The sequence below is a fragment of the Solanum lycopersicum genome, chromosome 3, assembly GCF_036512215.1.
Source record: "Solanum lycopersicum chromosome 3, SLM_r2.1".
NCBI lineage: Eukaryota > Viridiplantae > Streptophyta > Magnoliopsida > Solanales > Solanaceae > Solanum > Solanum lycopersicum.
The window spans coordinates 3,451,474-3,469,230 of NC_090802.1; the positions used below are offsets into that span (position 1 = coordinate 3,451,474).

Consider the following 17,757-nt stretch of genomic DNA (forward strand, 5'->3'; position numbering starts at 1 on the left):
TTCAAGTTCTATTTGATAATTGATATCCTAATAAATCTTTTGAGAAAAATTACAAAACAATTTGACTTATATTATGAGATCAATTTATCTAAAAGTTTAATTTTAGAAAGAAATCACTTTATAATTAGTTAGTATTAGGTATTAATATCCTACATTTTTTTAGATAACTATGAGAATTAAATTCAGAACCTATGCATGATTTAATATTATCTTAAGCTGTGTAATTATCTAATTTTAAACATTCAAAATGTTAAAGCACCTGCATTTCTCAATTACTTAATTAATACTCTCTTCGTCCTCTTTATTTGTCATGTCATGTTGTAGAAAGTCAATTTGACTAATTTTAAAAGTTAAATTAGATTATATTAATTCGATATTTTAAATAAAAAATTTTATTGTTCAAAAACTATATGAAAAGTACTATACGTTGCAAATCTTTTTACATATCAATATGATGAAAAAATATATCGTAAAATGTTAGTCAAATTTTTTACAGTTTGACTCTAAAAATGAAAAATATTGCAATTTATAGTGGACGGAGAAAATATTCTAATCCAAAATAAACGAATTTCTCGCACTTCTTCCGTGGTCCAAAACAAAAAAGAAAATTCAAAATCAAATATATTAATTATTTTTTAAAGAATTACCTGTTTCTAGTGTTTTTTCTTAAAATTTTCTTTTTGGAAAAAATCAAAAAGAAAATATTAATAAATTACTCTTAATTCATGTCTAACATAACTTTCTTAAAAAATGTACACATTCTAAAATTCATTTTCATTCTATTAGTTTTTGGAGGCCCAATATTGAAGAATTGGTCCTTCTTTATGGGCTTCCTACTTTCACTCCTCTATAAGATTGAAAACCCAAAAAGAAAAGAGATAGAGAGATACACTATGATCCACCCAAGATGATCAATATCAATAACAAATTCAGTATAATTTTATTAATAAATTTGAAAGAATAGTGTATACGTAATTTTATTTTGAGTAAATTTTAGGCTTAGCAAATACTATAGCTATAGTTTATATAATTGCGCTCCATAACACATTTTATATTTGCTCTGACTATTAATCTGTATATTTCGGTATACATATTCATAAAAACAATATGTATTTGAGTCTTTGTATATTTTGGTATATAAATGGGTCCTGCATGTGTATATTTTGGTATACAAATGGATCATGCATTTGTATATTTCGATATATAAATGGGTCTTGCATTTGTATATTTTGGTCTATTTGTATATTTTAGTATACAAATAAGTCCGCATTTGTATATTTTGGTATTCCAATGAGTCCTGCATTTGTATATTTCGATCTATTATTACGATATACAAATGTGATGACAAAAAGATAAGGAATGTTTCTTGCAAATTAGAAATAAAAGAAACTATGGCTATAGCATTTAATTTGAACTAATAATTTGTTATTTCATACAATTTTTCCTTTTTGGAATTGGGTCGGGTCTTGTTTGTCTTATTTTGGATTAATATAGAATTTAAAAAAAATTAAAAAAGACTTTTTTGAATCTTATATTTTTAAAATTAAAAGTATGTTTAATGTACCAAATATCGTTTAATTTTTATAATCTTAAACATGTGGTGTAAAAAAAATCTAAATGAAAGAACTGATAGGAAGGAAAAAATATACATGTGTTTTTAAACGAACTAATTAAAAGAAAATTAAAATAATTAAATTGAAACAGAGGGAGTTCATATTAACCTCAACAAGCTGTAACCTAGCTTCTTTCAATTGATATTCATATATTTATATATATTAAAAAAACATATTTATTAAGGATGAAAATATTTCAATCATTCCTTAATAAAAATATAAAAGTAAAAAATAAATGGATAATCATAGAATTTAAAGATTTTATCATTGAATATTCAATTTTATCGAATGTCCACGAAGGAACTCATTGAATATTCAATGAAATATACTTAAAAAAGAGTATACAATATATTTTGATCAAGATACGTGTTTATTTTTCTTAAGGAAATAATTTTGTTTGCCAGTAATGTGAATTAATCTTGTCAATTTTACTATTTCATTTAAGATACTAGTTGTATTTAATTTATTGTTTTATATGCTACATGTGTAAAATAATAATAGAATTTCGCTTAACTTGTGGTAAGTATTATTTTTATTGAAAAAAGATACTGTATTTTGTTCGAATGATTGTTACAAATTATTTCATAATGTATCGTATTAAATTATATTGTTTTGCGTTGTATGGTTTTCTATTTTTTAAGAAATGTAATAATTCAAATTATATCGTTATATTGTTAGGGTCGAATCCCCACACACTTGATAAATAAAGAACATAAAAACTTTAGAGAGAAAGAGATGAGAGATCTAGAGAGAGAAAGAGAGAAACCAATATTTCGTGGTAACACCCCGTGAGTAAACTTCCACGGCGGTGGGGTATATATATATTAATAAATCAAAGTATTTTTGGTTAAACTGTGTAAATATTAATATATGACAGTACATCAAATATTAATCAGGCTCCATAACCTAACATATATAATGTCACAAATCTATAATTTGAATAATAAACCTAAAAATAGTAAAGTATCATTAGAGAACTTCTCTATTGACTTTGTGCTAAAGGATCATTATGATCTTTAACTCACATCCAAAGCAATTCTAATGCTTAGGAATGAACCTTAACATATAGTATATCACTCGATCCAAGTTGATATACGTATGAAAATCGATTCGAATTCTAGGAGTAGAATTGTGACTTGTGAAGTGTTACCCTTACATTATCATAGTTATTCTGTTACTAGGTTTATAAATCAATATTTATATATATTTAATGAATTCTTACTATAAATATGTCTAATCAAAAGATATTAAACTCATGTTGTTTTCATCTTCAAGGCTCAAAAGTCTAGACTTATTTACGCTAGTTTGTTTTTGGCAAAATACATAAATATGTCATTTTATTTAATTTTTTTAGATAATTATGTTTTTAATATTAAATATATATAATAAATAATGTACATTCTACATAAATTTTTCATATTTTTAACTGTGTAGAAATACGCTTATAAGTTATAACTATCATAAACTAAAATAAATGAAAAGGTTTTGATTTTTTTTTTTTTACATAAAATCGATCTCACTAATGCGTTTAATGCTTTGGCCACTTCTTTTTTAGGTAGCTAATTATTTTAAAAAATTGTGCGGGGCCTTGTTTGCTTATTTAGATATAGAAAAAGGTAAAAATCATATTTATATGTTATAGATATAGTTTGTATAATTGCGTTCCATATTAAATTTTATGTTTGCTGTGGATATATTGATTTGTATATTCGATAATCCTGCAAATTTACACACAATTTGAGTTTAAAAAAATTAACCAAAAAGGCGCTAAGTAGGTACAATTTGATTCAAATATACCTACTTCATTATAATTAAATCCAATGTTGCTATATATAGGTATTAACGATATTTACAAAAAGACATAATACATATATTGGATCCTAAACTTGACTTCCAATTTTAACCTTAATACAGCATAGAACAAAAAAATGACAATTAATGATATATACCTATTTTAAAATATAATTGTTACTAGTAATTGTCTCTTAAAATATATCTAAGGACAATTAATGATAATTAACTTGGTACATTTGAATATTCACATTTGGAAGATAATTATCCATATCCGTAGTAGTCTCTCGTCCACGTATTAGTTGATCATCTTATTAAAAATAACGACAAATGACAGAAATCACATATTTTTAAGGCAAATTTATCATTTGTCCCTTATAAGTTTATAATTACAAAAATCCCTCAAGATGATACAATAATATAAGTATTGATACATTAATCTGATACGCGAGATACATTAATTGTTAAATAAGATACATTACATTTTATACATGATACACTAATCTGAAGAACATTTTATACATGATACATAATTTGATGCGCGAGATACACTAATATGATGTCCGAGATATACTAATCTGATGCGCTGATACATTAATGTGATGCGCGAAAATGAGAAATTTTGGAAATTTATAAAACTAATAGGATATAATAGTAATAAAAGAACTTAAATGTGAGATTTCTGTTCATTTTTTCTAAAAAAATAACTGTCCATATTAGTTGTCCACCTTATTAAATTAAGAAAATATTAATTAAATTTTTTATAAATTACGCTTGCAATTAATTCTTTTTAAAAGTGCCCACATTTGTTTGTAAAATTGCAAAAAGTTATTTAATTGGTGAATTAGTAAAATTATTTTTTGTTCATAATTTCTTAATATACGTGTAAAATAAATAATCAACTAATATAAAACTGAAAAAAATAATGAACATGCACACTAATTAATTTTATAACAAAATCAAATAGTTTATTTTTCACCTTTTCTTTTTAATCTCTAATCAAAACAAATGTACACATCAAATTGAAAAAACTGGAGGGATAATATACACAATATATCATTAAATTTTACACTTTATTGTTTCTACTCACCAGACACAGACTTTAAAGGTTGCGCACTCCCCATTCTTCCCTCACTCCAACTATTACAACAATAAAAAATAAAAATATAATCTATAGCAATAAATTAAAAATATTTAAAAAAACACAAAATTCAAATTTAACGTTTATATATTTATATATTTTTCATAATATCATAACATAAAACGTTAAATAATTTTTTTATTTATGTTTGTAGTTCATAAGTGAGTCCCAATATCCGAATTCCCCTAAAATGTTAGTTGGCTGAAGTTTGTGGAATGGTGAGTAGCACGCACCACAATCATTCAATGCACTATGGGGGTTGGACAAAACTATTTCGATCTATTTTTAACGATATAATTGATCGATTATTTAAATTTTAATATTTTTAGTAAGGATTTGAATATCATCTTATAATCAGTAGCGAAGCTTGAGAAACTGTACCTATACAGATATAAAATTTAGAACCTAATTATTAACATCAGGAATAGATCAGAACTCGTTAAAATTACCCCCCGCTCCCAATAAATTAAAATAAAAAATACATGGGACCCATTTACTTATCCTAGGTGGCAATGACGTGGACCAATCAACATACAGCTTTGTTGCTTATATTAAAGATATGCAAGCCTAGAAGATCATTTGAAATTTTAAAGTGTGAAGCAGTGTTTACTTACTTCACAATGGAGACACCGTTGCTGAATGGCTACTCCGGCTCCGGCGAACACAACGACCTTATCGGGGCGGACGGGGACTACCGTCCGGCGAAAAGTACAAAGGAATGGTGGGCAATTTTCTGTGTGGAGACATTGAAACTGTGGAGAATTGGAGGTCCTATAGCATTCAACATAATCTGCCAATATGGAGTGAATTCTCTTACAAATATATTTGTTGGACATCTTGGAAATGTTGAGCTCTCTGCTATTTCTATTGCTCAGACTGTTATTAGTACTTTTTCTTTTGGCTTCATGGTTAGCTCTCTCTTTAATTTCCCTTCTCATCTTACTTGAAACACATAATACGTAATCATTTGATATTTATGTTCTCCAACTGTGTGCACGCTTAAACTTGTATATAATTGAATAAATAGACATATAAGTACTACAAGGCATTCTACCTGAAATATGTTCATATATGTGTCTATTTGTTCAATTTAATACAAATTTAAGTACTAAAATGAATTCTACGTGAACAGAACAAAAGATTTGTACCCGACAAAACTAAATTGAAATTCAATTATAGTTGTATATGTTGTTTTCGTCTTGTATTTCTAAGATACTTAAAACAAAACTTTGAAGAACTTGGTAATAAACAACAAAGTTTGAAGAGTATTTTCAAAACTAGAAAATTAAGACTAGGTGAGAAAATAGAAGAAACAATATAAAAATATTTTTCTCAAAGAAAGAAAATTGAGTCCACTGAGTGCACAATGTCCTCTTAAGAATATTATTCCCCCATATACCTGAGGTTAACGGAATATATCCTTCCAGGATTAGAACGATCTTACTCATAGGTGTATCGGTACCTAAAATCACGGTGTCAGCAAACCACTCAACGACAGTAAAGTAGACTTTGAGCGCTAGATTTAATAGTAGTAGAACAAGTCGAGAAAAATTTGTTCAGCTAAAATGAAAGGAAATCCCTCAATATATAGAAAACAAAGGGTAGTGTGAAAAGGTTCTTATTGTGCATGCTTTACCGGAAAGGTCACAAACCTTTGAAAAAGTCACAATCTTTCGAAAAGATCACAACATTTCATAAAAATCACAATTTTTTCATAAAAGTTGTTAAACTTTTCATAAAAGTCGCACCTTTTAAAACCCAACAGTATCTATCATGTATGGTTGAATAATCTTGTGATTTGCTTTGATTTCAGATGGGAATGGGTAGTGCATTGGAGACACTATGTGGCCAGGCATATGGAGCAGGGCAAGTTCACATGTTGGGCGTTTATATGCAACGATCCATCATAATCCTGCTAGCTACTTGTGTCTTTCTATTGCCCATTTACTTATTCACCACTCCACTTCTCGTGTTGCTAGGCCAAGAAACTGCAATAGCGGACCTCTCTGGAAGATATACCATGTTACTCATCCCACAGTTGTTTTCACTTGCTATCAATTTTCCTACTTCCAAATTTCTTCAAGCTCAGAGTAAAGTGGATGTTCTCGCTGGGATTGGATTCGCAGCTGTGCTGGTGCACGCTTTGTTCCTCTGGCTCTTTATATATACACTTGAATGGGGTACTAATGGTGCTGCTATAGCCTTTGACCTCACGAATTGGCTTACTGCGATGGCTCAATTAGCATACGTTGTTGGATGGTGTAAGGATGGGTGGAAAGGGTTGTCGTGGTCAGCGTTCAATGAGATTTGGGCATTCGTGAGACTTTCTATTGCTTCAGCTGTTATGTTATGCCTTGAGATTTGGTACATGATGAGTATTATTCTCCTTGTTGGCCATCTTAACAACGCCGTCATAGCAGTTGGCTCCATTTCAATTTGGTGAGTACAGATAGATAGATACATTTAAGCTTCGTTGAGTCGAGTCAAGCTTTGTTGTGCATCTATTGGTGAGATTTTTAAGTTCATTTCTGATTCATGTTAAATTTCGTATTTTACACAGTATGAACATCAATGGATGGGAGAGCATGCTTTTCATTGGAATTAATGCTGCCATAAGGTAATAATATAAACATATCTTGATGGTTAATAGAACAAGTAGTCATAGTGCTATGGTAGTATTCTACAACTGTTCTGTTACTATGTGTTGTTTTGTTTACTACACATATTGTCTCTTGTACTCTCATTGCGCCTTTTTAGTCTGTTTTTGTTTTGAGTCGAGGGTCTATTGACTACCTAACCTTCTGAGCAGAGTCAGAGGTAGAAGTAAGGTCTGCGTACACTTTATCCTCTCCAGACCCACTCTGTCGGAATACATTTGGTATACTGTTGTCGTTGACGACTATTTGATTTTCCAACAGCATCCGAGTCTCAAATGAACTGGGGCAAGGACATCCAAGAGCTACCAAATACTCGGTCTACATCACGGTGTTTCAGTCCCTCCTAATAGGGATACTCTGCATGGTAATTGTACTAGTAGCTAGAGATCATCTGGCCATTATCTTTTCAAACAGCAAGGAGATGCAAGAAGCTGTTGCTGATCTTGCTTACCTTCTAGGGATTACCATGGTCCTTAATAGCGTTCAGCCGGTTATATCAGGTATTCCTTTGCTTCAGCATTTCTGTGTTTTTAATGCTTCGGAACACCAATATTATCGTGTTTTTTCATCCTGATTGCAGGGGTTGCTGTTGGAGGTGGATGGCAAGCTTTAGTAGCTTATATCAATCTTGGTTGCTATTATGTTTTTGGACTCCCTCTTGGATATCTTCTTGGTTATGTAGCAAAATTAGGAACAAAGGTAACCAATATTTCTATATTCTTTCTCAGATGATCACTCAACTAACAGTTATTATCGAAATCAACAAGAGAACTGACTTACAGGTGAATAAAATTCGTTCACATTGCTTCACTAACAGCTTTCAAATTATGTTACGCGCGTCGTACAGGGACTTTGGTTAGGGATGATAGCAGGGGCAGCTTTGCAGACTCTTCTACTCTTGATTATACTGTATAAGACTAACTGGAACAAGGAGGTATGGTTTTGGACTTTTAAAACCATGAAATTCACCCTACATGTTACTAGTATTAATTATAATGTTTTTAAATTACAGGTTAACGACACGACGGAGCGTATGCGCAAGTGGGGAGGTCAAGATTTTGAAACACAGAAATCTGCAGATGGGCAGTTAACTATTGAGAATGGTGGTGTTGCTTAAGTTTATGATTGATTCATTGAAATAATGTATATTTTCTTGTTTATGTTTGAGTTTGTAACTTGCAAAATCTGTTTCTTTTGTTATACACTCAGCAATAGAAATGTGGATTTTCAAATAGTACAGATTCTGCTTGTATGTAAATTCTTTATATCCTTTTCTGGTAAAAGGCGTTAGTCGGACCTCTAATATTGCCATGAGCAATCAGAATTTAATCGGACTTTATATAACACCCGATGAAAAAAAAAAGTAATTAAATAAAATTTGTATAGCACAAAGTTTACCTGAATTGATGAAGGTAGGTGGACGTTATAAAGGACCTAACGCCGTCTTCTTAGAGGGATGTGTGAACACAAATTTATTATTTGTGGAGGCCGTCTAACCAGTTTCACGTGCAAATATCCCTATTTTTATACTTCATCCTTCTCAATTATATACACGAAATTTAAAAAGTATTTCTAAGTCTAATTTATCAATTTGATTATGCATGAAATTTATGAAATAAGATTTTTTTTTTAGATTTTGTGATTTTAAATTTGTTTTATAAATATTAAAATTGAAAAATTTACTATTTTTGAGACAGATTTAAAAAAATTAGATCAAAAGAGTAACATATTTCTAAATTCTAAAACATGTTTCCTTAGGTATGGATTCAATTTTTTCGGGTTACTCTTTTGGAATTTTAACTCAATTTTGCTATTCTTTTGGCTTCGAATCCATATTTTACCCTCAAACATAGATTTTTGAAACTATTTATCCCTAATATGACACAAAAATATACGTTTAATTTATATGACCCAGTTTTTTAGTCAATTTAAAAGAATTGACACAAAAAAAAGAAGAAAAATGTGGCTGAAATCATAGGCACAAAATTATTTTACGAAAATAGATAAATTTTCAGATAACCCATATATTGACATAAATATTTAAAAAATAAAATTAATATAAAATATGATAATATATTTAAATAATTTTCTGATCTAGTTAAAGTATCGAAGTAAAAAGTGTTTTCTAGAAGCTTTTGATGGGTGAGCTAAAAAAAATGAAATGGGTAAAAAGATTTGGTACTTTTTCAAAAGATTGGATCTAAATAGAAATATTGTACCCGCCAAACACGTGCAATAAAATTATATCATACAAGTTAAAATAAGTCAATTTGAATTTTCTTAAAATTTATAAGTTTTTCAATAAATTTAAAAATAACATAAAATAATAGAAACACACGAAATTAATTATTTTACAAATGGAAATTTTATTATTATATAATAAAAAAAATTAATAATACATATAATATATTTTAAATAACAATCAAAATATACTATACAATGAATAATAATAATTCAATCGTCAAACAAAATATTTATTTATTTATTTATTTGGCTGTCTACCCCGTTGAAAAAAATTAGATGACTACTCTAGCTACAATAACAAGTGAAAAGTAAGAAGCAATTAGTCAGAGACGAGAGTAATGGATCAATCACCATTGCTAAATGATTTTTCCGGCGAGCACTGGCAGCTTATCGGCTCCGACGGTGACTACCGGCCTATTTCTAGCATGAATATGAATGAATTGTGGGATGTATTCTGGATTGAGACAGTGAAGCTATGGGAGATTGGAGGCCCAATCGCTTTCAACATCGTCTGTCAATACGGACTCTATGCTATCACTGTTGCTTTCTGTGGTCATCTTGGACCTACAGAGCTCTCTGCTGTTACCCTTGCTCAAACTGTTCTCGGCACTTTCATTTATGGCTTCATGGTTCGTCTTCCTCCTCTTTTCCACTTTTTACTCCCACTTCGTTGTTAATGTGCATTTCCTACTACTAGTTGTATTCATTCCATTGTCTGATTTACTCACAGATTATTACGAAACTTTTGAATTCTGTTGTTAAAATCGGATTAATTGGTAAAATGGAGTAATTTTTTGAAAAGTGATACAAGATGTTAGGTTGTGGAGCCTGATTAATATATATAATTGTTTACGCGGTTTAACCTGCGCGGTGAGGTTGCCAGGGGTTATGGGGGCGGGAGCCTCCATCCGAAGGCGGGGTTCGGGGCAGCGCCCCGGCCTAAATTTTAGGCTTTATTATTTATTCTCTGTAACAAAAAATACTCTGATTTATCAATATAAATATACCTCACCGCCGTGGAAGTTTACTTACGAGGTGTTACCACGAAATATTGAGTTTTCTCTTTCTCTCTCTATATCTCTCATCTCTTTCTCTTGAAAATTCTTGTGTTCTTCATTCGTAAGTGTGTGCGTGAATTCGATCCTAACACAAGATTGTTACGTACTAGTTCTGTTGGGTGTGCTAACAAAATCCGCACTGGTAGTTGAAAACATTGGTTAATTAGCAAAATCTGTGCGGGTTTGACCCAAAGAGAAAATAGTTAAAGAGTATCTTTGGGTTGGTTAAGCTCAACAATTTAGTTATTGTTATCAAATGTAATCTTATTTCACATTCTATTTCGAGAAAGATATTACATTGCATTGGATATTTTGAGCTTTAATATAGTCAAAATTGGATTGTGTGGAGTAATAAATTGTTAAACTAGTTGAGAATTATGTTACAAATGGAACGATGTATCAGTAATGCAGAACTCTCAATCTGTTATTATGATCCCTTAGTTTCTTACATGGGCATATGTAATCTATGTGTAGATAGGCATGGGGAGTGCACTGGAGACGCTCTGTGGACAGGCATTTGGTGCTGGGCAAGTACACATGCTAGGAGTTTACACACAACGCTCAATGATAATTCTATTGCTGAGTAGCTTCCTTCTCTTACCAATCTATGTTTTCGCGACTCCTATACTTAAGTTCCTAGGCCAAGATCATGATATTGCTGTTGTTGCTGGGAAGTTTGCCATGTTAACCATTCCCGAGTTATATTCCCTGTCTGTTAACATTCCCACTTCAAAATTTCTTCAAGCCCAGAGTAAAGTTGGTGTGCTGGCCTGGATTGGTTTTGTGGCTCTCGTACTCCATGCTATTCTCCTTTGGCTCTTCATTTATGTATTCAATTGGGGTTTGACCGGGGCAGCTATATCCTTTAATCTTGTAGGCTGGGTCAATGCACTTGCTCAATTTGCTTACGTAGTTTTTTGGTGCAAAGATGGATGGAAGGGATGGTCTTGGTCTGCATTCAATGAGATTTGGGCCTTTGTTAGACTGTCTATTGAATCGGCTGTTATGCTATGCCTAGAAACCTGGTATATGGTGAGTATTATTCTCCTCACTGGTCATCTCAAAGATGCAGTTACTGCAGTTGGAGCCCTCTCGATTTGGTGAGTCTTGTGTCTCTCCCATTTATTTAGAAATTTAGCATAAGATAGCAGTGCTTAAGCTCGTTAAAACGCAACCTAACATCCAGTCAGGGTAGGCAAGTTGAGCTTAAACTGTGTATTTGGTTGGCTTGAACAACTCAAACGGGCAACGGAAAGTTTGTGTTATTTTTCTTTTTGTGAATGAGATGAATTTTTGTGAGCTCGTGATTCATGTCAATTGTTTTGTGTGAGCTCGTGATTCATGTCAATTGTTGTCATCTTTCAGCATGAATGTCGATGGATGGGAAGCAATGTTTTTTATTGGAGTCAATGCTGCCATAAGGTAATGAAGTCCTAAAGCTTCACAAATATGCACTTCATTTGTGTGTGAGTTTTGAGTTAATGTATTGTTGTTTTCGCAGTGTTCGGGTCTCAAATGAGCTTGGGCTAGGACGTGCCAGGGCGACCAAATGTAGTGTATACGTTACAGTGTTTCAGTCACTTCTCATTGGGATACTCTGCATGATTGTAGTACTTGCATTAAGAAGTCATCTAGCCATTCTATTCACCGATAGCGAGCTTTTGAAACGAGCTGTTTCTGAGCTTGCTTGGTTTCTTGGGTTAACAATGCTTCTCAACAGTGTTCAGCCTGTGATATCAGGTGTTGCTTTTATTAAAAATGTTCTGTTTCCAAAGAGAGTTTTACTCCTCGATAGTCCTCACAGCAATCTTACTGGGACCAACTTTTGCTTGTAGGTGTTGCTGTTGGAGGCGGATGGCAAGGTCTCGTAGCTTACATCAATTTGGGTTCTTACTACATTTTTGGTATTCCTCTCGGATATCTTCTTGGCTATGTGGCTAACTTCGGAGTCATGGTAAACAAAACTTCCATTCTCAAACTAGTATATGAAATGAATATACATTAATGTACACCGCGGTTTTGGATTTTCTCTTGAAGGGACTATGGGGAGGAATGATAGGTGGACTAGCTTTGCAAACACTACTACTCTCAATTGTACTCTACAGAATTGACTGGAATAAAGAGGTATGTGACATAATGGTTTTAAACTCCAGAACACTTGATGTTGAACGTCCTCGATACAAAATAACTGTATACGCAACAAGTAGTGCATTCAGTATGAGTAAGTGTTCAGTAGTAGTAATGAGAAAATGAAAATGCAGGTTGAGCAGACAACAGAACGGATGCGAATCTGGGGAGGTCAAGACTTAGAAACAGAGAAAAACCTCCAAATCCCAAATTTCACAACGGCTTAATTAAGCGCTGAAAAAAAACTTTATTAGGTGCCTCACACAGCTAATATTTTTGAGTCCATTAAATTTTGGGTTTACCTTTTTGGTGTGATAAAAAGAAGATTTTTCCACAGGCTTAACTTGCATAATGTGAGCAAATGACAATTTGGTTATTTTTATTTCATATATATAGTATAACTTCTACTCTTTTTTTGTTCAAATGATTTGTCTTTTCACTTCAAATTATTTGGCATGTCAAAGTCATTATCTTCAAAGATTATTAGTAGAAGATCCTTCATCCTATAAAAAAATAGCTGGAAGCACTTATTTTCCTATGTATTGGAGGTCAAATTTGTTAAAGCACCATCATTTCTTCCACATGTTTGAGTTGGATACTTGCAAAAGGTTTGCAACAAGTAGTTAAAAGTTACTAGTATCATAATTTTGACCCAAGTGGATTTAAAAATCTCCCCTAAGATATTGGTTTTTTCCTTTTTAAATTTTAATTACCAACCAATTTTGTTTCCCGAGAAAACAATTAATAAATTGATGAAATATATGTTTTTCGCTTTACGGCGCTTAGGGTGTCAGATGGCGGGTTGAGTTGAAATTAGAAATATTATAATGAGTTGAATAGAAACCGGTTGGGTGTTGACCAACCGAAGTTTACTTTGGGCTCAAATAGGCTAAAAAATGGGTTGGCTCTTGATCCGCCCAATTTGATCTGATTAATCTCAATAATTTAACATATTGATATTTAACATTTATAATTACAATTTATATTTCTGTTCAAGAATTTTTTGTTAAAAAAGTAAAAGATGGATAGATAAATCCTAAAAGATGTTAACTAGATAATAATTTGTACCTTCAATATAGGAACATATCTTAATACAAAGTTTTAAAAGGGGTTGAAATTGTAAATGGAATTGGGCTAAATTGAGAACTCTGTTCAAATGGGTTAAGCTTGAATGAGTTGAAATTGAGCCCAATTCAAATTATGTTGAGTCCAACCCTTAAAATTCTGAACGGATTAAACCAATTATCTATGTTTGGGTTCATTTTTTACTAACTCTAGCCAAGGTGTCATTCTTGTTTTTTGTTTCTAACATTTATCATTTTATAAAAATGATATATAAATAACTTTGTTCTTTCTATTTCATTCTTGAGAATTATTAGTTTTGGAATTCTACATTTAACCAACACCGAAACTAAGTACTCATTTTGTCTCATTTTCTGTGCCCTTAAAATGTCCTTTTACTATAATTGAAAATAATTCAACTAAAAAATTATTTTTTTTCCTTGATGAAACAATTTATCACTACACAAATATTCAATGATTATTTTAGATCACAAATTTTAAAAATCGTACTTGTTAAATTATGCCACATAAAATAAAATAGAAATAATAATTAATATATATTTATTTATCAAATTAATTAATTCATATTTAATTAGTTAAAAAATACTAAAAATAAAGGCCAAATACATAAACAAATTCCTAAACTTGTTGGGTTTTTTCCCTCGGGTACCTTAACTAAGTCATTTTTCTATTGAATCATTGAACCACCCATAATTTATTCCTTTAAAACACTGTTGGTTGATTTTGATCGGCTTTTCTATTGTAAATGCCTTTAATTGTGTTCGAATTATAATAATTTTGATTGAAGGAATGAATACAAACCGTGTTAATCTCATTTGTTTTCTAATGTGTTCAAATGACTTAAGTAAAACACAATTATTCTCGAACATTTTCACAATCAATTGGACTAATGAGTTGTGGAACAATATATGTATCCTCTAGCAATACCCCTCATAAATCTGGTTCCACATCAAACAACATTGTTTGTTTAAAGGAAACAAATTATGGGAATTCAATGATTCAATAGGAAATGACGTAGTTGAAGTACATGAGAGAAAAAACTCAACAACTTTAGAAATCTGCATATGTATTTGGCCAAAAATAAAAATACAATAAGATACTTAATTTCATGTTATTTAGTGTTACACTCGGCCATGATAATCAAAGTGTCTAGGAAGTGGGAACCATAAATTAATATACAGATGGACAGATCCATCATTAATTGTGAAGGCATTTTACGAGATTCACGTCCCTTCTTTTCAGTTACACGTATATTTGATTGGACACGTATTTTATTATTTTTAGGAAAAATACGTAAGTACCTTTTTAATTTATATTCGAAATTATAGAGATATATTTATACAATATTAAGGTTACATTATTTTTTTGATTTTATTTTATATTTTTTAATCCTTTTCGACCTATGCGACACTAGTTTGAAAAAAAAAGTCAACCAATGTTATGCCACAAGACAGTGCCACGTAGGCCAAAAAGGGGTAGAAAATTATTAATAAAATAAATTCAGGGAGGTAATAGGACCTTTATATAGTATAAGTGTATCTATGAAATTTCGGGCATAGGTTGAGCAGGTACTTGTGCATTATTCCAAAAAAAATTTCTTGATTTCTTCTTCAACAATTGTATATGTAGTATGATGGTTAGTTTTTTCATATATCTTTATTACTTATCAGATTATATGTCTTTCAAAATCAGAATGGGTGATTCCTCTCCATTTATGAGAATTACGAGAGGTATATCATTGCATGTCAACGTTATTGATAATCCACCTTCGTTTCAATTGAGTTGACTCGGGATTTTGGGGTCAATGTAGATTTTATGGCAAAACATAAACAAGTTCAAGTTCAAGAATCTATTGAAGAATTGAGATTCGTGAAAAAAATGACCCAATGGCAATTCATAAAGTCATCAACAACGCGAAATCTAGCGTCATTAAGATTATTGAAGGTGGAAGTAAGAGAAAAAATCATAAACATTGATTCAGAGGAGACCGAATCTGCCTCATCAGAACGAGACAAATCTGAAGAATATCGAAATATCATGTAGTGTAATTTATATACAAATTACAAAGTTATGTATATAGTGGGTTGTATATTAAGGTAATATATATACAAAATATTATGAGATAGTTCTTAATTGTATATTCTATTAGTTGTATACCAATTACTAAAGTTAACTATATACAGTGGGTTATATATTAAGGTAACATATACAAAGTCTTACGAGGCAATAGAATTTGTATACAATTATTTAATTTTGTATAAAATAAATTTGTTAAATTTACTCTATTATACGTATACAAAATTATGAACATAATAAAATATTGTATATATAAACGTTACACACTCAAATATACGAACAGATTTCAAGCTTACTATATATACAATTGACAAATGAATATTATACAATCAGTTTAATCATTAATATTTTTTTTTTTTAAAAAAAACATGAAATCACAAATGCACATATATAACTATAATATATATACCAAAATTATTGTACATCATACAAATTCCTTAATATATATAAAAGAAAAAATGAGAACATAATAAAATATTGTATACAAACATATCACCCAAAAAAAATTAAAATAATACATATTATGATGGTCATATACAGTTAAACCACAAAATCAATTACACACAAATATTGCATAAAAATTATATACAATTTCTCAAATATAATCTCTCTCTCTCTCTCTCTCTCTCTATATATATATATATATATATATATATATATATATATATATATATTATCTAAAAAAATATTTGAAAATATATTTGATTTTGAATGTTTTGCTTAAATCATGTGATTATGTGAATTTATTGTTACCACATTTTGTGCTATTGTTACCATTTATTGAAAAAATAATTTTTTTGTATAAATTTAATTTAAAAAACGTCCTATACAAATTTAAAGTCATTTAACAAACTAAACTATACCCATGAAATGTAATTATGTAAACTATACCAATGGAATGTAATTTCATAAGATCCGTTTGCCATATATTAAATTTTCCCTTTAAAAAAATGATATGAATGAACCTTTTTTTTTAACAACAGTGATATAAATGAGCTAAACTTTTAATGCGATGTTTTTGTTATTAAATGTGAACATATATTTTAGTATATACACGGTATAATTTTTTATATCTAAAATATAACATGTATTTTTATGGTATACATATATTTTATTGCAAAGACATATTATTGTTACATTTTTATATATAAATTTATGGAATAAATATTATTATTATTATTATTATTATTATTATTCATGAGTTCATATTTTAAAAAATAGATCGAAAAAATAAATAAAATAAAATATTTTTAAAAAGACAATAAATTACTGATAAACGCGGCAAACATGGAATTATTGCCTATAAATTAGTTAATTCATATCTAAGTAGCTTTCAGATTTTAAGGTTGACCTTAAATATACGCAACCATTTTGGAGTGAAATCTGAGTGGGTAGGTGAGGTTTTGTTTTCTATAAAATTATTGTCCACTTTTAATTTCAATTGGCTTTTCAAAGATTAATTTAGCTAATTTTTAAAGTAAAACTAAATTGAATTAATTTGTTATTTAAATAATTCATAATCAATTAACATGGCTATGTATGTATTATTTTGGGATAATTATATATAATATCAAACTAATAACTTAAAATAAATGGAGTAGCTATGGTTTGATTTAATTGTGCTCCATAGCAAACGTTAGCCAAAGTTTGCCAGTCGCCTCTCTCTCAAAAATCTCGCTCGCCACTCTCCCATTCTTGCTCGCCACTCTCGCTTTATACACAGAAGTGTATAAATTCTGTTTCTGTTTTGTATAAAGCGGGAGAAAATTGCATATACACATGCAAAAACATATATCTTCGTGTTATACACTTAATTATACAATTTACAAACATTTTACTTCAATTCAATTGTAGACAAATGCAAATTTTTTACAAATATTGCAGCGAAAAAGACCAATGAATTATACAATTGCGAATTATACAATTGCAATGAAATACAATTTTCTCTCGCTTTATACAACAGAAGT

General features: G+C 30.1%; 2 protein-coding genes across 2 annotated transcripts; both read left to right on the forward strand.

Moving 5' to 3' along the window:
* The first annotated feature begins 5,128 nt into the window (after positions 1-5,128).
* Positions 5,129-8,435, forward strand: LOC543899 (uncharacterized). Its single transcript, NM_001247495.3, is given in 7 exon segments — positions 5,129-5,453; positions 6,359-6,984; positions 7,106-7,162; positions 7,464-7,702; positions 7,783-7,901; positions 8,050-8,136; positions 8,215-8,435. Coding segments are annotated over 7 exon segments (1,521 nt in total). The 5' UTR covers positions 5,129-5,165; the 3' UTR covers positions 8,320-8,435.
* Positions 8,436-9,655: 1,220 nt separating this feature from the next.
* LOC101262995 (protein DETOXIFICATION 35) lies at positions 9,656-13,055 on the forward strand. Its single transcript, XM_004234387.5, has 7 exons — positions 9,656-10,075; positions 10,979-11,604; positions 11,870-11,926; positions 12,006-12,244; positions 12,340-12,458; positions 12,542-12,628; positions 12,766-13,055. Exons 1-7 carry the CDS (start codon positions 9,785-9,787, stop codon positions 12,856-12,858), a joined length of 1,512 nt encoding a protein of 503 aa, XP_004234435.2. The 5' UTR covers positions 9,656-9,784; the 3' UTR covers positions 12,859-13,055.
* Positions 13,056-17,757: the final 4,702 nt, after the last annotated feature.

Excerpts from the sequence above, each read along its gene's own strand:
- LOC101262995 (XM_004234387.5), top strand. The coding sequence starts at position 9,785 with ATGGATCAATCACCATTGCTAAATGATTTTTCCGGCGAGCACTGGCAG. Across the intron at positions 11,927-12,005 it reads GGAGTCAATGCTGCCATAAG|TGTTCGGGTCTCAAATGAGC; the intron begins GTAATGAAGTCC and ends TTGTTTTCGCAG. Across the intron at positions 12,245-12,339 it reads TGTTCAGCCTGTGATATCAG|GTGTTGCTGTTGGAGGCGGA; the intron begins GTGTTGCTTTTA and ends TTTTGCTTGTAG.